This window comes from Lynx canadensis, chromosome D4, assembly GCF_007474595.2.
Source record: "Lynx canadensis isolate LIC74 chromosome D4, mLynCan4.pri.v2, whole genome shotgun sequence".
In the NCBI taxonomy this organism is placed as follows: Eukaryota; Metazoa; Chordata; class Mammalia; order Carnivora; family Felidae; genus Lynx; species Lynx canadensis.
This window is the reverse complement of record NC_044315.2, coordinates 14,412,706-14,433,647: the sequence shown is the minus strand read 5'-3', so window position 1 is coordinate 14,433,647 and position 20,942 is coordinate 14,412,706. Positions and strand designations below refer to the sequence as shown.

Genomic DNA, 20,942 nt, shown 5'->3' with positions numbered 1-20,942 from the left:
TGGGCGGTTCCTCCAAAAATCAAGGACTAGAACACTGACAAAAAGTATCAAATAAAAGAGAGAAGTAGGAAAGAAATGCCTGAAATTTATCCTACAGAGAACAGGTAACCGGTGTGTCGTCGGTCTGGCTTGGTTACTCATGATGTCCTTGTCTCTCCAAAGCCTGATCAGAGAAGACGAAGGGTAAAAGGAGCTTCAGGTTTCTTACCTGAGAAATGAAAGGAGTGGATTTAGGTGACGTCTGTAAGAGCCCTTCCTGTGCTGTGATGCTATTTCTCTAGATCTCAGGAGAAGAATTGGAGATTTACTACAAGAATTTAGGGTACTGAGAAGTCTTGCCGGTTTGGACAGAGGCAGAACTAGGGGGAAAACACCCACCTGAATGTGCAAATTATGGGTCTTCGCGAGGTTTCCCAGTTTACCCAACAAAGTCTCAGAGCAGGAAAGGGAAAAACGTGGTGTCACTATGGGCTTCACTCTAGAATACTGGAAATAATATAAAGAGCAATTAGTCAGGAAACCATGGATATCATGAATGTGTAGCAGACCCTAACATGCGTATCATACACATATAACTATGTTTTCATTTTGGGGGACAGTCTCCCATTCTAACAGCGGGTGGAAGTTTTGGGTTTCATGGAAATGGCTCATGACTGAGGACAATGGAGACAAGATTCTACAGCACCAAGTTCAATGGAAGAAGATTCTGGCCTAAATGACAGACACCCCGAGTCACACATTCACATGAAGGCTCAGACAAGGCCTTGACTGGGTGGCCTTCATGAAGAGAAACGGGAAACAGAAGAACATCCGAAGGAGGCCACTGGGGAGACTAAAAGTGAGCTGGAGGCCTATTCACCACCTACATCTTGGGGAGGTGTGCTGGCCGTGGCCTCCCTCGGGACGTTTAGTGGCAGCATTGGCTCTGATGTGACCCAGGGTAAAGGCTGAACAGGAGAGAAGGGCTCAGAGAGCAGTAGTGAAGATGAGGACCCAGGAGGCTGCAGGTAGGTCTCCCGAGATTAGATTGAAAGTAATGGATTCCTTAGATTTTCAATCAGACCTCAAAAGGTGGTAAAGGAAGGGGCTGGCTTGCACAGTGGAGCTAAGAACCAGCATGCTGGGGTCGGGAAAGGAAACAGCACTGCCTCCAAGGCTCACCGACACTAGGGCATTGCAAAGAGGAGTGTCTGAATGCCTGCAGGCCATGTGATATACCACACATTAGGCACCAAGGCAGCCAACGGCCGGGGCATCAGGGTGGACACTACCTGTGCTTCAGACCAGATCAGGGAGTACAAGAGGCCAGAGCCAACGTTGAGGTAGCCAACTTCCAGTTTTTACCAATCTTTCCACATCCGTGAAGCCCCCTCCTACCTCCCCAGGGACCAGTCCTGTGAGATGAAAAGGTTCTAGAGAAGAGGAAGGGAAAACCACAGAGAAGACAAAAAAAGCCTGACCTCACAGAGCTGAGTTGATGGGTCCACTGTAGGAACAATTTAAGGCTCTGGGAAAATATTTCTGCATGCATGGAGTAAGCCAAACACACGCAGACTAATCTTTACCAAACAACTTAATAACGCATCCTGCAAACAGCACAAAGGCAATCCAAAAACAAGCTGGGAACAAGCTTACTTACGTTCTTTTGGAGCATTCTCGACACAAATCTGAAATACAGCAACAAATGGGAAAATAGAAAAATTTGGCATTTAAAAATACGTTTTTAAAAAGGGTGAAAACATGATCCTCACAGGTCCTAACTTCCAGACAAACATTTCCAACGCTGTACATGTTTCACCACCAGCAGTTAAAGATTAACAAGTAGTAATTATTCTGCTTTCTCACGTGCGGCCAGGGAGATAAAGTGCGAAATCACAGGGAACTGAAGTTTTATCATCTAACATCAGCTGGGCTGTTCATAAGTATCCCCACGGCATGGAAGCCATTCTGCTGGCTTAAGCTCTATTTGGGGGAATATTGTAGGGTGTTACGCTCCTTGGATATTAGAATCATGGAATCCTATGCACCTGGAGGTGTTTAGAAGCCATAGGACTCTCCTCCTAATTTTCCTTTATAGAGCGAAAGCTACTTTCTCACACAACATCATCATTCATTTCCAAAGGCCAGGTGCTCCTGGGCACAGACGATGGAGTAAGGCAGAAGGAATAGGCCAGAGGTGGCTGTGAATTGGGGGCAGGGGCACCAGATGGGACCGGGTGACAATCTTACCCATTGTATCTGCAGGGACGGTAGTATCCGTAGGGCCTATGAGATACCTATTTGTGCCCTGGCCGAATATATTTACTAGCTAGCTTCCTGCCTACTGGTAGACCTTTGTTTTGGAACAAAACGCAGATTAAGGTTTACTACGATCACAAACACAGATCCATAGAAAAATTCAGCAAATGGCCGATGAGAAAAGGCATGTTTCATTCTGGGAGCAGGTGACGGTTCCGAAGCCACCCTTTTCAGAGGACACATTTAAGGTGAAGGAAGTTTGGAACTGGAGAAAAGTTGGGCTTCTAAAACTTGCATCAGGATAGGTTAGGTCTTGGGGGAGATTTGAATCTAAAGAACGTTCTTCTGGATCTCTTGCATGTTGAGAGTCATACAACACAATTCCTTGTCAAATCAGATCCTAAAGGGACTATGGAAAAGCCATTAAAGAAGTGTAGATAGAGTATTTTGGGGATCCATAGAGTATCCCAAGGTCATCTTAAAAGAACAGAACAAAAACCCGTGATCTCAGGCAAGAGGATGACCCACAACCAAAAGTAATCTAATGAGCACACCACATATATTTAAAGCAAGTTCAATTTACAAAAGCCTCCATCTATACTAAAGGAGAGGGGAGTGGTAAATCATTAACTTTTAAAAAGAATCTTTCATTTCACAAAGGGGTTCACCCTAGGACTCCTATAACGAGTTCACAGAGGCTCCCAAACCGTATTGACATGCAATATTTTCTTTAGGACCAGACCAACCGCATAAAGTGGGGCAAACCCACACAGTGACATATGTGTACATCCGCCTGGTTCACAGAGGTTGCCTCCATCAGTGCTGCAAAGGGACTGCCCACAAGACAAATCAAGATGAATATACCTCTCTGTCTCCTCGATTGACACCTCAGTGGTCTCCTTGTATTCGGGAACAGTAACATTCAAATCCATGCAGACTTTGCCCACAAATGCCCGCTGCCCGAATTTATCTGTGAGGCACACACAAACAGAATCTGAAGTCATTCTTTTTCTCCCAAATGGTGTCTTTCCTAATCTTTCAATTAAAATCATTATGAAGACGTAAGTGAGAATGTATCATAAGCGGGGAATTTGACTTAGTTCTACCAGCAGCTCTCAGCCCTAAGGAACCTAGTCCTCATTAGAGGTGCTGGAGAAATTTTATTTTAGCTAGAAAGTTGAAGCTATGTGGGGTAATATTCATTTTTTTTTTTTACAATGTCTGTGCCTCTGTCATAAGAGTCTTGCAAAAGCCTTTTTGCCTCTTTCCCCTGTAATTCGTTTTAACACCTGGCCATTATATTATTCTTCCCTAAAACCCCACCTTCATCAGATACCTCATCTGGCTTAAAATCTTGAGTGTCTGATGCACATACGAATCTGTCCATAGTCTGAACTGTCCCATCTCCCCCACCTCCTCCCCCACCCCACCCAGCAATGAATCCTGTCCTCCAGTTTAGCTACTCTGTTCCCCGCTTCCTGGATCTACTATGGATGTTTCTGCTCCCACGCCTCTGTCCATGTCATTTCCCCTGTTGGGAAGACATTTTCCTTTCTCCCCATTTTACGTCCCTTTGAACCCCGTTTAACAGTCCCTTCCGTGAATTCTTTGCGGATGATCCAATTCTGAGTTTTCTCCGTCTCCTCCCAAAATAGCAATATATATTTTCAGTGCTACCCTTCAGGCCTCTGGCATAAACTACCTTAGCCAGCAAGCAGAAGCATCAGTGCATCAGCCAGAGGAGCCGGAGGTATTTGCTTAGCATCTGCCATGTTCTGGGCACTGTGCAAGGTACAAATTTTGGAATCGCTCATCTAAATCCAGTCTCCTTTCTGCTTACTAGCTGTATGACTTGGGCATGTTCCGTCCTCTGAGCATCAGTTTATGCATCTGTAACATGAGGACATTGACGACTACTTCCAAAGGCTGTTTGTAACTGAGCGGCAATAATCCACACCGAGTGCTCCATGTAAAGCCGGGCGTCTAGCAAGAGCACAGCAGCTGTTACTACAGTTATTAATTAATGTGTGTAGCTATTAGTCAGTTAATCCTGTCTGGCTCCTCAAGGGCAGAGACGATTTTCTATTTCATTGTATTCCCAGCACCTCGCACAGTCTCCTAAGTGTAGCCAGCAGCCAACACAACATCTGCGGATCATAATAAACTGTTGCCACAGTGACAATTAGTAAACCTGTTCCAAAATGCTCTGAATTAATACAAAAACCTCAGACCCGTATACACCATTCTGAAACCAAAACCATAGGTAAATAATCACATTACTTAAACAACAAAAAACATCCAAGGGCCGTACACAAACACCTAATTACTCGCAAGAAAGGCGGTGCTCAAACTCCAGCAATTAAAAGGCAGGACTGCTCACAAGTAGAAGTCATTGCCGGACATGGTCTGACTGTCTTGGATGGATGTGCCCATACATCATGCTTTCATTTCCTCACCTGTAATTTCTGCAAGGAGCAGGGATGAGTCAGTGTGAATTGTTCCAAAGTAACAAGCCGTGGTTGTTCCATTCTTTAGTGTTCTCCTCTAAAAATAAATCACAAAACCATGAATCGCGTGTGCCCAGAAAAGTCACATGGCAGATGAAGACGAAAATAGAATTCTAGTTTTTAATTTAAAAATGTTTTTATTTAAAGGTATGCCATCTTGATGTGAAGTACAGTTAAGGTAAATGGCAAAAGTATTTATATTCCAAAAGTGTGAACTGGAGGAGAAGCTGGTACTTTTGATTTCCTAGATTCACACAGTTTGGTGTTGCAGAATTCACAAAATGCAATACTAATTAATTCCTTGTTTTTTAGGATTATTTAAGGATACCCAAACTTTATTGCACCAAGGGGTGTAAATGAGATTTTTCTATCTATAAGAGGGCAAAATTATGCAGCCAGATTTCTAGTTCAACCTGGCAGATTGGTCACATGTATTTATCTCCCTTCCTTAGCAAATTTCCACTAAACTAACAGTAAAATTTATTAACACACAAGAAAGAGACATGAGCAGAGGAAACATTTCTATATCTTCTTAGACAAAAAAGAAAAAAAAAAACAAGGATGAGAACGTGGAGGTGACTTTGGAAGGAGAGAAAGAAGCATGGAGCTGTTAAGAGAGAATTGGCCGATAGTCTGTATACAAAAGATTAAACCCTGGCAGGACCCTTCTCCCCACTTGTTGAAATCAGCCACCCACCCAACCTGATCCTGCAGGAGATATTTACTCTTGCAGAAACTGTGTAGTATTTGAAGACTAGACATCCAATACTGCAAAGTATGGCCGACTGAAGAGTTTTAAGTGGATAATCTGGCTGACCCAAGGATCATGGGATCCTTGGTCATCACCCCCCAAAACGTCACATATGCAACTCCCATCACTCCTGGCAGGACTGATGACTCTTTCCTAGAGAAGATGAATGGCTCTAGAAAGAAGATATCCTCACAATGGCATTTGGGGCCCACAGTTGGAAGGGCCATTCATTGCCTTCACTGTCCATCCTAGAATAAAGTTCACCAGTCAACAAGTGCTACTTCCCATCCAGACTCCCAATCAGCATCTTTGAGTGTCACACTTAAATATGGAATATATGTTTGAGGTTCAATAGATACTTGAGGAAAGCTACTCTAAAAAAAGAGAAGAAAGAGCAAAGAATCTGGGAAAAAAATCTCAGAGAAAAGAGGCAATTTATAAGGTCAGAATAAAGTTTGATTTAAAAAAAAAAATCTGGGGTGCCTGGATGGCTCAATCCATTGAGCATCTGACTCTTGATTTCGGCTCAAGTCATGATCTCACGGTTGGTGATATGGAGCCCCATGTTGGGCTCTGTGCTGACAGCATAAACCCTGCTTAGGATTCTCTCTCTCTCCCTCTCTCTGACCCACCCCCTCCACTCACACACTCCCTCTCTCTCTCAAAATAAATAAATAAACTTTAAAAAAAATAAATAAGGAGCGTCTGGGTGGCTCAGTCAGTTAAGCGTACAACTTGGCTCAGGTCATGAGTTCAAGCCCTCTGAGGACAGCTCATTTCTAGGAACCTGCTTCAGAGTCTGTCTTCTGCTCTCTCTGCCCCTCCCCTACTCGTGCACTCTCTCTCTCAAAAAAAAAAAAATTAAAATTAAGTAAGTAAATAAATAAATATCTATGATTAACATTCTCAATGAAATAAAAGAATATATTGCATCCACAAAACAAGAACAGAATGCTATGAAAATGAGAGAACAAGGGCTCTCCAACACTAAAGATTTTATAAATGAAATTTGAAAGTCAATAAAAGGGTTGTAGGATAAATTAAAAAAGAATCTCTCAGGGGGAAAAATATTTTGCACTTAAGATAATAGGGAAGAATATGCCATATTTTAACAGCCTCTACTCCGCTTCAGCCAAATGTTGAAAAAAAACAAGTGAGAGCCCAGTGACATCAGTTAGTCCCAAAAGTTGAGAGAATTGGGAAATCTGGATTTTTACATCAATCTTTTCAAATTAAGACACTTTGCATATGAAATAAAATGTGTTTGACTGCCAGAGATGTTTAGAGCCTGTCAGCTACAGATAAGGATTAACTCTCTATCAGATTCACAAATCCAGGAGAAAGGGTAGTATCTTGACAGAGACATTGAATTCAATCTCTAGCAACCAGAAAAGCGCCTGAATTTGAGTGTGTGCTCATTAAATGTTTGTTGAATGAATACCTGAGGTAGCAGAATTACTAAGCAACAAGAGACATAAAGTGAACTAAAATCAGCATCCTTAGACGGATAGGAGAGGACATTTTACCCTTGAAAGAGAAATGGACCATTAGAACGGTCAGAGTGAATTAATGATTTGCAAACTTGGGCCACAGCATTCTCTATGAACATAGCACAAAAGAGACATGAAAGTATATGAAGATATTTCATTATTTTTCTAACAGGGCTCATCACAAGCTAAGTGTAGACTGGAGGGAAGTATATATGGGGGGAAGAGAGGGGAGAGGTGGGGGCGGGGGGGGGGGAGAAATTTCCCAGAATGGAAGAGAGACAGGAGTTCTCATATTGAAAGAACTACATATTAAAGAGAATGAACTGAAAAAGAGATCCATAAGTGAGATCTCAGAACATCAAGAATGAAAAGAAAATCTTGAAGGCCAGCAAATTAGCCAGAAAGGAATACATGTCAGATTGACACCAGCCCATTAGATGCTGGTGGGAAAATCATTTTAAATAGAATTTTCTCCACAGCTAAAGTGCATCATTCAAGAGTCATAACAAAGTAAAACCATTTTTAGTAATTCAAGGATTTGGAAGGCTTATCACCCACCTTACTGGAAATGATTATCAGAAGTTAATTCTTCAAGAAAATGAAACACGAATACAAAAGGAAGACAGGGATCCAAGAGGCACAAGAAAAAGCAAGCACACTGTTAAATTAAGTACAGATGTTGAAAAATAAAGTGGAATTAAATTTTAAAATATTAAATTTAAAAGCTGAAGCTTATTTTAAAAATTTCTTCAATGTTCATTTATTTTTGAGAGAGAGACAGATCATGAGCAGGAGAGGAGCAGAGAGAGGGAGAGACAGAATCTGAACCAGGCTTCAGGCTCCGAGCTGTCAGCACAGAGCGTACCACGGGGCTCGAACCCCCGAACTGTGAGATCGTGACCTGAGCTGAAGTCAGATGCTTAGCCGACTGAGCCACCCAGCCACCCTGTAAGCTAAAGCTTATTTTAAATTAAGTGTAGATAGTGGAAAAAAACTGAAATCAAAACCTCAGATGATAGAACATAAGATGTGGGGGGAGGGAGGAGACAAAGAAGGGACAGTACATACAATATTCTTGACTTCTTATATGGAAGAATATATTGAAAAATGATAGAAGACTTGTCTAACACTCTTAACAACTCAATCTTACAGAGACGTTAAAATGTCATATTGACAGAGAACCCACACTCTTAAAAAATGGGCAGGGGGCGCCTGGATGGCTCAGTCAGTTAACTGTCTTTGACTTGGGTCATGACCTCACAGTTTGTGAGTTCAGGCCCTGTGTCAGGCTCCTTGCTGACAGTATGGAGCCTGCTTGGGATTCTCTTTCTCTCTCTCTCTGCCCCTCCTTCACTCTCTCTCTCTTTCTCTCTCTCCCTCTCCCTCTCTCTCTCTCTCTCTCAGAATAAATAAACTTTAAAAAATAAAATAAAATAAAAAATGGGCAGAATAATCATAAAAAAAATTGACCTTTTGTTGGGTCATAAAATAAAGTGAACTAATTCCTGAGAAAAATAATCACATGAGTTGCACACCCTAACCAGAATAAAATGAAACTCAAAACGAAAACAGAAGTGTAATCTAACATTTTCTAAATTCTCAAAATTTCTCACCCTTTTCTAAAAATTTGGCGTGAAGATGAAATCAAAATTGTTGGCTCATTAGCAAGAAGGACGATGGAAGCACCGCACAGGCGCCGACAAGTCCTTCCTCTGACTCGGGGGTGGGGGTGGGGGTGGGGGTGGGGGGGATGGGGGGGAAGCTTTCACTGGGTGAGAAACTGCAGTTTCAAATTGGACTGGATCAAACCGGAATGTTCAAGAATCTGCCCGAATTATAGTTAAGGAACAGGACAGGGAGAGTCCGCAAAGGAAAATAAGAAAAGGCAGGAGGGAAGAGGACGGTGCAAAGACCGCCCACGCTACTTCTCCTGCCGGTTCCCACGGAGTCCAGCCCATTGAACAAAGGAGCCACATGGGCGTGGCTTATGTAATTGAAAGAAATAAGAATTCGGCTTACTGAAGAGGCCCTCTAAAATACAGCTGCTTTCCATCTTCATTTGTTCTAGATTTGGGCATCCCAGACTCCATTCCGCCCTGGTTCCTCATAAGCTTTCAAGGGGGCTCTTCCATTAGTGACGAGTTTGTATTTTTCCCATTTACAAGACTCTATCAAGAATAACATCAGACTGTGGCCTGTGTTTTCAGTCTTTCCTCAGCCTTCAGTTCTTGAGGCTAAGATTTTTGAGCTCAAAACAGACTCCAAACTTAGGATGACTACCAACTTCAAGGCTTGTAGCAATGGCCTCTTAACAGATTAGATGATTTGCATTTCCAGTGTGCTGAAATAGGGGGGAAGAATGACCCGTTCTTTCCACCTTGTACTTTAATGATTTGATACCACTTTGGAATTGTTTGGATTCATTAGCTGAATCTTGGACAAACCCAAAGAGTAAGCATATTCTTTCTATTATCCACAATATTTGCAACTAGTTTATCGTCGTCCATTTACCAAGGCTCTCACCTCCAATCCCTTGACTGTATAATATATAGATTACTGAACTCTTTCTAGTCTTTTTAGTTCATTCCAGTCCAATTCAAAACTGTAATCTTTCACCCAGGTTGCAGTGGTTAAAGGTAGAAAATCTAGGCTTGCTTTACTGGGATTTTTTTTCCGTATAATCTCAGGAGAGGCTTGCTAATATATACTTTAAATCATTTGCGGATTGGAGCGCCTGGGTGAGCGCCAATTTCAGCTCAGGTCACGATCTCATGGTTTGTGAGTTCGAGCGAGCTCTGCGTTGGGCTCTGTGCTGAGCCTGCTTCAGATTCTGTGTCTCCCTCTTTCTGCCCCTCCACCGCTTGGGCTCTGTCTCTCTCTCTCAAAAATAAAATAAACGTTAAAAAAATGTTTTTTAATTATTTGCAGATGAAATGAAATGAAATTTGCACCATTGTCATCTATGGTGCAAAACTCTGGGGTCTGGATTGCCCATTCGTTGATGTATAGATCTAGGTTTTCTGAGGGAGAAAATAACACAAACAAACAAAAATGGCTTCCCTCTATTCGTAAGTACTGCCTTAGCATCCCTTTGCACTGCCATGGGCAGTCTTCAGCCTAGGGACAGGTTCTACTTAACACATCTCAACTTAAACAGATTTCAATCATACCATCAGCTCATCCAACTGTTAAAGTGTGTGGGCCTGCTTGCTCCTAATCAGAAACATAGGACATATGCAATGCAAATATTTGTCAAGAATAAAATCTATTTTGAAGTCACTGACATCAAATACTTAACTCTCTGATATAAGAAATAATATTTATAGAATACTGTCTGAAGGATATATGGTTCTAGATACTCTGTCTAAAACATAAAACACAGATGTGTCTTTTTTTTATACTATAGCACCTTAATAATATATATTTTGACAACATAGCATGTATTTATATTAAAGATTATTGGAATTAATTTTTAAGGAAATCAGTATAAGGAATAGACACGCTTTACCTTAAGAAATGTTTTATTTTTTATCCTATACACTGTGTAAATTACATAACTGATTTCCCTCTCTGGATCAGCTGTTAGAAACTTAGAGTATTCAGCTTCAAGTCAAGTCATTGAACTAACTGAGCTAACTCATTCAGCTTTAAGTTAAATTCATTGTGATAAATTCTAAAGAATGCGTGGATCCCCCTCCCCCACCCCCTGGCCATGGCATACATTTAACTCTCGGTTTTATTTTTTTTTTCTTTCTCTCTCTTTTTCCTTTGCCATGCTCTTGTGACTCATTTGCTTCCATTGTACATTATGTTATTTTAAGATATCTCAAACCCTTTCTAGAACAATGGGAAGTATAAATAAAATTTGAGGATAAAAAGGTTTGGTGTGGTTAACATGATTCATTAACACAATGCAATGGCAACTTCATGCACAGTGTTAGTCCTTCTCAGTTTTTCTGGTGTCATGTGGATGCTAGCTGAATATATAAGACCCACAATTACACTGAATTTATAATTAAGCAAGTCAAGTGTATAAAGGATAGCACTTGCTTTTACTCCTCAAGGCTTGAATGATGCAAGACCAAGGAAAATGGCAAAATGGCTGGGTAACTGCATAATGCTTATAATATTGTCGCCATCACATAGTCGTCACTTTAGAGGAAAAACCATCGACGGGTCCAACAAAAATGCAGGAATGTTCAGGCTAAGTGTGTTGAATGATAAGAGGTAGTGGTCAGATAAGATGGGATCTGGAGAAGGTATTCTCAACTGCAGAAGCTGTTTCTGGCTGCTGAGTGAATTTGGCATAGGGCTGGAATAAGAAGAAGGGAACTGACTTCTTTGAAAGAGTGGAAGGAAGGACATTTTCAGAGCCTCCAATATATGGCGGGTATACACCACAGGCGCTGCTCAATGACTGAACTAGCTCCATAGTTCCCTCTAGTGGTGTTAATGCTCATCACGTTCCCACATGCCCTGCTATGGGGGGGGCACCCAATTTCTCCCAATTTGGAAGCTACTAAAATAATGTGATATTCTTCTAACTGTAACTTGAAATTTTAATTTTAAACTTCCTTGGGTATTTAAAGCAAACATATAGAGTGTTTACCATGTGTCAGGCACTATCCTAAGAACCTCATGAACACTAACTTACCATAACAATCCTATGAAATAGTTACTATCACTATCTCTATTTTACAGATGGGGAAAATGAGTCACGGAACTTTCCAAAGGTTACACAGCTATTCCATATGGTCCCCAGAACACACTGTGGATTGGCAGGAGTAAGGGAACACACATATGCATTAAACTCAAATTTAGTAATGCAAAAACACAAGAAGTAACAGAGTAAAGAGAGGCCACCCAATCAGGGATTTGGGAATTTGGAGTTCAAGTTGTCTCTCTGCTAGGGGTTAGCTTGTGTAGATGAGGTGGTCACAAACTCCTTGGGCTGTAAAAAAACCTTAAAAAGTCTCAACAGTCCATGCTAGCCTTAACTGCTAATTTTATAATTAAAATTTGCCCCCAAGATGGGGCACCTGGATGGCTCAGCCGGTTGAGCATCCGACTTCGGCTCAGGTCATGATCTCACGGTTCGTGAATTCAAGCCCTGCGTTGGACTCTGTGCTGACAGCTCGGAGCCTGGAGCCCACTTTGAAATCTGTGTCTCCCTCTCTGCCCCTCCACCACTTGCATTCTCTCTCTCTCTCTCTCTTTCAAAAATGAATACACATTAAAAAAAATTTGCCCCCCAAAATGGACCCTTCTACAGGTGATTCAGTCATAACACACCACTACTCACAAGCAAGATACTTACGACAACTCTGGTATATATTTCTTCCGCAAAATCGAGGTTCTGGAATTTGTGTTCTACAGGAAACGTGTACTTGGTCAGCCAGTCCAAAAGTGGCAGGTCTACATTACTCCCAGCAAAAGAATACTGAGCGGCATGGATGTGCGTATCAACCAGCCCAGGCATGAAAAACTCACTGGAAATTAATACGAGAGGAAAAGAACTTTAACACCATCTTCAGTCATTTTCCATATCTTTAAATCACATCTTCTGTCAACAATGATTTAATTTTCACCCCACACAGGTTTAGAGCTGATGCAACCAGAGGGCTGTAAATTCCCCTGTTATCTAGAGATCAAGAAACAACAGTAAGGCTCTGCTGGGAGAGACACGGCTCCTCTGTTAAAACGGCTGGTGTGAGGTTAACCAAAGATGACAAAGGGGAAAAAGCACAGCACGGAGTAGAAGCAAAGCAGTCGTGGACCAAGACACCTCACGACTTTGTTCTCACGACTGGAAGGGTATCGATGGCGAGCAAAGATGAGAAAGAAGGTCTTGAAAACATCTAGAGCCCTGCTGAGGAATTACTCCCAAGTCACTAAGGATGACTGATGATGACACACACACAGTGGCCACAATTTTAGACCCAGTGGTCACCTGACCTTGGCTGACTGAAAGAAACCTAGTCTTTTCCCATGTGATGTAGGGGCTGAGTTCTGAAATAGAAGCAGCAATGCACACTGAGGCTGGTTAGGGGCAGGCAATCTTAGGAGACGAGACTATCAACCCTTCCCCAGGTGCTGCTGATCTCTCTTGCTGTTACCTTGGCCCTCCAACTGATTTTCACATGTCTACTGATTCTTACAACAGAAACTTCTGGAAAGATGTTTTTTTAAAGAGTTTTCAGAGGCATTCCCCACAAAATCGAGACAAACCAAAACTAATGGCTTTTCTAAAGAACGAATCCAGTTCACTGGTGTCTATTAAGTGTCTAAACATATCCCAACAGATATTTGTTAGAAGACAGTATGTGCCACCACCCTGAGAAAATACTAATTACATTTTAATGTGCATAAAGAACTCGAGCTCAAAACTTGACATAACAAAGAATTCCTTATTCTACCAATTCAAATGTATACCACCTAGGTGGAAGACAAAACCAGGGCCGCCTATAAAATGCTTTAGTTTCAGGGGCGCCTGGGTGGCTCAGTGGGTTAAGCATGTGACTTCAGCGCAGGTCATGATCTTGCAGTTCGTGGGTTCAAGCCCCACATCAGGTTCTGTGCTGACAGCTCGGAGCCTCGAGCGTGCTTCCGATTCTGGGTCTCCCTCTCTCTCTGCCCCTTCCCTGCTCGCGCTCTGTGTCTCTGTCTCTTTCAAAACTAAATGAACATTTTTAAACGCCTCATTTTTAGAGCAGTGGGAACTAGGAATGGGTAGTGCTACTGCTGACAGTGGTAGCAGCAGGGAATTTTCTTGACAAGGTGCATGTACTGGGCACTGGGCACCGCATCATCCTACTTGTGGGAGGCGGCTGATTATAGGGATTCAATATATACATTCTTGACTCAGCCTGCTTGATTTTGAATGCAGACCCTGCCATAAATCAGCAGTGGGATAATCGAGGTGTTTTGTGACTCAGTTTCCCCTTATGTAAAAGGGAGACAGCAGTAGCACCATAGGGTTGACGTGAAGATTGTTAGCATGTGCTAAAACGGCGCCTAGATAATAAAAAGCATTCAAAAAGAAAAAAAGCAGTAGTTGTTATGATGATGTAATGCTCACAACAAACTTACGAAGTAGTGTTGTTATCTTCATTTACACAAGAGAAAACTGAAGCTCGGGAAACATGAGTAGCTTGGAAAAAAAGCAATCATTCAACTAGTCTAGGAAGTTTGGTCTGCAGACTCACTACTCTTGGTCACCCTCCACATGACTGAACTCTTAATGCACTCTGGCAATGGAGAGCAGTGACCAGCTAGCATGGCAAGAAGGCAGCAGGAAGCGAGTCTACAATGTGGGGCATGAAGAGAGGGAGGATGAACTAGGGATTCCTCTCAGGCCTGAGTCACTGACCTCTCAGGATAACCCAGTCCTTGGGACCTTTACTGTCTCCACTACCACACAGTGAAATGGTGGTATGATTTCTTTATGTAGTTGAATCGTTCAATCAAATAATATTTCCCAAGTATGTGATACGTTAAAAAAAAAAACTCTCCTAAGCCTTCTGGAAAGTCCAAAAAGAAATAAGACATCTTGTCTCCAAAAAGATTATAACCTGGTTGAGCAGATTAGGGGTGAGTGAGGATATCTCTGTGTGTGGTGTGTGTGTGTGTGGGGGGGGGGGGGGGGTTGTGAGAGAGCTAGAGAGAAAAAAAGAAGTAAATCTGGTCATAATATAAAAGATCTTAGTGAACAATTTCACTCCTAGTGATTTACCCAAGTGAAATAAAACATATGCTTACAAAAACAAAAACAGGGTACAAAAATATTTATAGCAGCATTATGTGTACTAGCCTCAAATTGGAAACAATCCAAATATCACAGGAAAACAAAGAAACAAACTGCTGTATATTGACACAATGGAATACTATTTGGCAATGAAAAAGAAAGAACTACTGATATAAACAATAATATGGATGCATCTCAATACATTATGATGGATGGAAGAATCCAGACACAAGACTTCTTGGTTTATTCCATCCATACGACATTCAAAAACAAGCAGAAGTGATCTATGTGATAGAAAAAAAATTAAACAGTGGATGAGGGGGTGGAGAGTGACTGGAAAGGACACAAAGGAACTTTCTAGGCTGATAGGAATATTTTATATCTTTCTTGGTGTGTTGGTTACATATGTAGATATGCTTATCAAAATTTATCAATTAACATCCCTAAGATCTATGCACTTTACTACATAAAAAATGTTTCAAAAACAACAACAGTCAAAAAAAAGTGTCTTTAAAAAGAGTCTTGAAGAGTCAATTAAGTGAATTAATTGGTATTGGTTATTCTGGGGTGCCTGGGTGGCTCAGTTGGTTAAGCATCTGACTCTTGACGTCAGCTCAGGTCATGATCTCACAGTTCGTGAGTTAGAGCCCCACATCAGGCTCTGCACTAACAGTGCAGAGCCTTCTTGGGATTCTCTCTCTCCCCTCTCTCTCTGACTCTACCCCACGTACTCTCTTTCTCTGAGAATAAATAAACTTAAAAACATTTTGTATTGGTTATTCTGTACCCAAGAGAGAGGGGATTGAGATGGTATTTGTTACATTTTTTTTTCCTTCTCTTTTGCAGAACTGTGACATATTGAACCACAGGTTTAGGACAGAAATCGGGTGGTGCCAGGCATGTGTTGGGAGATTCCTTCCATCTCCCAACCGTCACATTTCTAAATAAAGATTATGGTGATAGGAACAAAAGGAAAAGATGAATACAAAAGAAAAACCTTGACATTTTATCAGGTCTGGGAAGCAAAGGAGAGGAATGAGTTCAAGAGAGAGTTTTTGAGCATGTGATGCTGAACATATGATACAAAGGGCAGAGAATGTAGGAGGAATCTCCACATTGAGGGAGGGGCGATGTTACGAAGCCTAGGGTCCAAGTGTAACCTCCAAAGCATCAGAAACGTGGGTTAAGAGGTCACAGAAGATGTACAGATGGGATTCAGATTGGAGAGTCTGCCCTGAGCTGCTAACCCTAGAAGCTGGTGGTGCCAGAGACTTCTGTGGAAAAAGAACAAAACTGAATCTTGAGCAGCAGCATCCACTTAAGGAGTAAGAATGAGGAAGAGAAGGCCATGCTCCCTCTGGGCAGATTTGTCAGGAGGACAGAGGGAGACCCAGGAAAGAGGTATGAAGGGCACCAATGAAAGGAAAGGAGTTCAGGACAGGGAATGGTGTTAAAACTGCAAGGGCAAGTGGTTTCAGGAAAGACTGAGTGCTCTCATTTCGATGCAGTGGTTGGGGGAGACACCCAACTTCACATGGCTTCAGTCCCTCGTTATATCTAGAATGGTTTAGTTACTGTCCTAGGTGCTGAAAAGACACACAGGAACATTGGAAGACGAATGTTAGAGAAAGTACTGGGCGGAGGGAGAGCTCTCTTTAAAAATATTTGGTAGTGAAAGAACGGTAGTGTAGGAGGAGAGGGAAAGTCACGTTTTGTTGAGCACGTTTTTAAGAAAGCAGAGACGAGAGAAGCAAAAGAGATAATTTAGGGTACAACAAATTCAGAGGCGACAGAAGAGCAGGGATTTACTGCATCCTACATGTGACTTTCATCCAGAAGAGCTAACGATTCTTTTGGGGAAACAGGAAGCACTTTCTACTAATGCTTATTAGTAGAAATATTGACGTTCGCAATATTCACATATTGCTTATATATGTATCGTGTATGTATCACAGGTATTGATGCATGTGTGAGTGTGGACTGTGAGAGCTGCTCATGAGATCAGAGGTCACTGAGCCCAACTAATCATTTTATAGAGAGAGCAAAAGGAAACTTGGGCACAACACGCTTGTTTTCAGACATGCATCTTGTTAGTGGTGGCCTGGTCGGGATTAGAACTCGGTTCTCCACCGAAGACCTCACTTGCAGCTAAATCATAACTAATGAAAGTCAAGCTGCAGACACAGCAGAGACGAGGCTTTCAAGTGGAAACAGAAAAAGGTGAAAGAGCTCTCCTTCCTTCTGCTTTTCAGCTTTCCTCTTTCCAATTTTACTTACTATCTTAATTCCCTTAGAAAAGCTCGGCGTCTCCCCCCTCCCCCGATAAAAACCAATCGACTTCATCTTCCAAACCTGTGGTGCTGGCCAGCCTGTATTAGACTCTGAGGACAAAAAACAAAGTTTTCCCCGATATACACTTGCCAGAACATCCACCCATGTTCTAACCAAGTGGAAAACGTTAATAAAAGCTCAACAGTCAAAACACATGACTGTCTAGAAGGGTCTGAGTTGCCCAATCTGTTTGTACATCATTGTCAACCTTCATTAACCTCCCCTGCAGGGGGTGTGATGGTCCCATGGGCCTGGGGAGCCCAGGCCATTTGAAAATGACTGTTTCTTGCACAACAACACAGGCATATAAAACTATCAACAACATTCTGTCTTCATTTAAAATTTTGGTATTTTGTTCATCATGGATTCTTTGCATTAATTTTGATTTTTCAAAATACTGCACCAAACTATTACTTATCTTGATTACTGACTTTTTTTTTGCCCTCCCCACCACCCTTAAATTCCTTGCCCAAGGTGAACACCTCACTTGCCTCACCCTAATCCTGGCCCTGCCAATGTCTCTATGGTCCCATAGCCACAATCTGATCCACTTCTATGAAAGCACCACTCAGAGTGTTCCAGTTAGTATTTGCATTTAAAAAATCCACATCGTGCTGAGGTAAACCTGTAGGCACAGGAAGTCTGATAAACACGCTGTCAGAGACATCATCTTCTGTGGCATTTAAATTGCTACTTAAAGAAATTCAACTGCACGTATCTCGTGTGTTTGATATAAGAATTACTTTGTATTTTGGAGCACCTGGGTGGTTCAGTCAGTTAAGCATCTGACTCTTGGTTTCAGCTCAGATGGTGATTTCACAGTTGGTGGAATTAAGCCCTGCCTTGGGCTCTGCGCTGACAGCAAGGAGCCTGCTTAGGATTCTCGCTCTCCCTCTCCCTCTGCCCCTCCCCTGCTAGCTCGCTCTCTCTCTCTCTCAAAATAAATAAACACTTTAAAAATAGGATTACCTTGCATTTTAAATATTATTTTTCTGGGGTGCCTGGGTGGCTCAATCAGTTGAGTGCCAGACTTTGGCTCAGGTCATGATGGCACAGTTTGTGAGTTCAAGCCCACATCAGGCTCACTGCTGTCAGCAAATAGCCTGCTTTGGATCCTCTGCTCCCCTCTCTCTCTCTGCCCTTCCCCTTCTCATGCCCTTCCTCATGCTCTCTCTCAAAAATAAACATTTAAAAATAAATAAATAAATAAACAAATAAATAAATAAATAAATATTCTTTTTCTTCAAAGACTTCAGTCTTCCACCAAAGTTTACATTTTGTCTTACCTTACCACTTCTCTGTGTGTGGTGCTTACAGGTCCACCAGAATCTACATTTGTTTGATGGATTTACCTCCAAAAGCAGCCTCATAAAGAGGGACACAAGAATATAAAAGGCCACAGAAGTATTTGCCCTTCCCCCCACCCTCCCACTGCTGAACCACTTGCTTATGGCCACCCGACTTCCCTCTCTCCCTCTTGTGCACTCCCACAGTTTCTGACCCCATATCCCAAAGGCACACAGGCAGGAATCTTAATGTCCTCAACATTCCTCAACATATATTCTCAAGAAAATCTAGAAAGAGGAAATAGGCAATAACACAGAAGTGGCTGGAATTAGGTCTTCCCTAACCGTGCTGTCAGTAACTGATCCCCAAACCTCCATCCCCTTCCTCCTGGTGGTTTATCTCGCTTCCTCTTTATTTCCTTCACAAAAGGTATCACAACCTATCGCTGGTGTGCTTCTGTGTCTGTGTACCCACTTCATCTCTGAGATCCCCGTGGGCTGTAAACCCCGCAAGGGCAAAGACTTTATAGACCATTTTCTGCTCCAGATCCTAGTTCTTGCACACAGTTAGCTCACCAAAGGGTTGCTAAAGGAATGAATGAATGATGGCAGACTCCTGTTCTCAAAGTTTCCACCCTACAGCTCCCTGTTCTCTAGTCCCCTCTCAACTCACCCCAGAGGGAAAAAAAAACAAAGCCTCTCTGTCTTCAGGCAGGTGTCTAATTGTCTGAGACTAGTTGACATCACTAGTTGACAGCAAAGGGAAGAAGTTGGCTATGACTTACTGGTTGCTCAGTTCTCTTATTTCGCACGGCCGGAAGCACCACTCTTTGGCCAGCTTTTCCTGTTGAGATGCTTCTTCTAAAAACACTATCTTTAAAAGAAAGAAAGAAAAGAATCAGAAATTAATAAGCCATTGGCATTTGTTGTTGTTAAATGTCTAAATCTTTTAAAAAGAGACTAAACTGTAGCTGAATTGATTTTTAAAGGTGTTCCATACCAAATGGGATAGCGTTCAGAGACAAAAAGACAGGGTTTTGCCTCCACTTGTCCAAGGAAGTAAGGAAGTTTTTCCTTTTCTGCCTTTCTGTAGGCATAAGTAAGACTTCAAAATTCTAATTTGAAGATATAGGGTATTAAAAATCATTCATTGATATCTATTTCTCCCCCACCCCAGAATGATTGAAGGAAACAATTGTTTATAGAAAGTGTACCTCACTGCAGGTGAATAAAAAATTTTTGTTAGGCTTTTATAGGAAACCCGCATCTAGAGTAGGGTAGTAGTGTATCATGCGGAAGGTTATTGACACAATATGATTGCACATAATAATTGCCCAGTAATCAAATCTTAGCATGACTTATGTTGATGCTCTGGTGCTGGACATCGACCATAAAAAGGGAGGTCTGCTATATTTTTCTAGTACTGTGGATGAGATGCTAATAGAGTGATCTCTCATGCAGGCTTGGGAGCCCTAGGCAATTGCTGGGGAAGTTTGGATGGGCCTCTTCCTCTCTCTTTGTCTGGTTTCCCCATCGCAAACTGGGGGTAACATCAGAGCATACTTCACAGGGCTACTGTAGAAAGTAAATATCATAATTTTGGAAAAGAAATTAGCACATCTCTAGAACATAATAAATGCTAGACACATTATATCTATTGCTGATTTTTTTTAAATACAGTGTTATTGTCTTCTCTATAAAAATGGATTGCAAAGCAAGAAAAAACAAGGAACAATGGAATATATATATACAGGAAATATCCTGCATTTCATTTATAAATGTAATATTGTGAGAATACATGTTTCGTGGAACATATAATACTGAAAAAACACTGGTAGATAAAATGTATCTAATTAATTAGAAGCAAGGCAATATAGTGTGGGAAAAATAGTTTGTGGAACTGAAAGTAAAGTAAAATATATGTTGATTTCTCTATTCATTGATGATATGCTTTTTTAAAAATTGGGATTTTTATCAGAGGAGGAAAATAAAAATGTAATTCCTACAAATAAGAAAAAGTAATTTGATGAGTCTAAAAAACATATTTGAATTCATGAGTAGATCAAAACAGATCCATAATTAACTTAAAAAACACAAAAACAGTATTTATCTATAAAACTCAGAGCTGACTCACCATTAAAGACATAAATACATACACATACATACAAAAACTATACAAAGCACTATATTCACACATTTGAATATATATTTCAAATAAACATGTGTTTTTTTTTTTTAACATTTATTTATTTTGAGAGGGAGAGAGAGCGCATGGGGAAGGGGCAGAGAGAGAGGGAGAGAAGGAATCCCAAGAAGGCTCCGTGCTTTCAGTGGAGAACCAGACGCAGGGCTCAATCTCACGAACCCGTGAGATCATGACCTGAGCTGAAATGAAGAGTTGAAAGCGTAACCGACTGACTCACCCAGGCACCCCTGAAAGAAATCGTTTTTGAAAATATGAACAATCAAAATTTATTCTGGGAAACTGAAGGAACTAGTAACTCTAGAAGAAACTGAGGACGTTTTCTAACCCATTAGGGAAGCTCGCGGTTCAGAACCATGATACCTGTCACAAACACAAGTTTCTCCCTCCTA

At 41.5% G+C, this 20,942-nt stretch overlaps 1 protein-coding gene across 1 annotated transcript in view; it reads right to left on the bottom strand.

The window, feature by feature from the left end:
- Window positions 1-20,942, bottom strand: part of GDA (guanine deaminase) — a 78,680-nt gene that overhangs the window by 25,562 nt on the left and 32,176 nt on the right. Inside the window, exons 2-7 of the mRNA XM_030293679.2 lie at window positions 19,133-19,221; window positions 12,304-12,475; window positions 4,695-4,782; window positions 3,103-3,208; window positions 1,640-1,667; window positions 379-486 (exon numbers count right to left, since the gene is read on the bottom strand). Coding sequence (XP_030149539.1) covers window positions 379-486; window positions 1,640-1,667; window positions 3,103-3,208; window positions 4,695-4,782; window positions 12,304-12,475; window positions 19,133-19,221 — 591 coding nt within the window. The remainder of the gene's footprint in view (window positions 1-378; window positions 487-1,639; window positions 1,668-3,102; window positions 3,209-4,694; window positions 4,783-12,303; window positions 12,476-19,132; window positions 19,222-20,942) is intronic.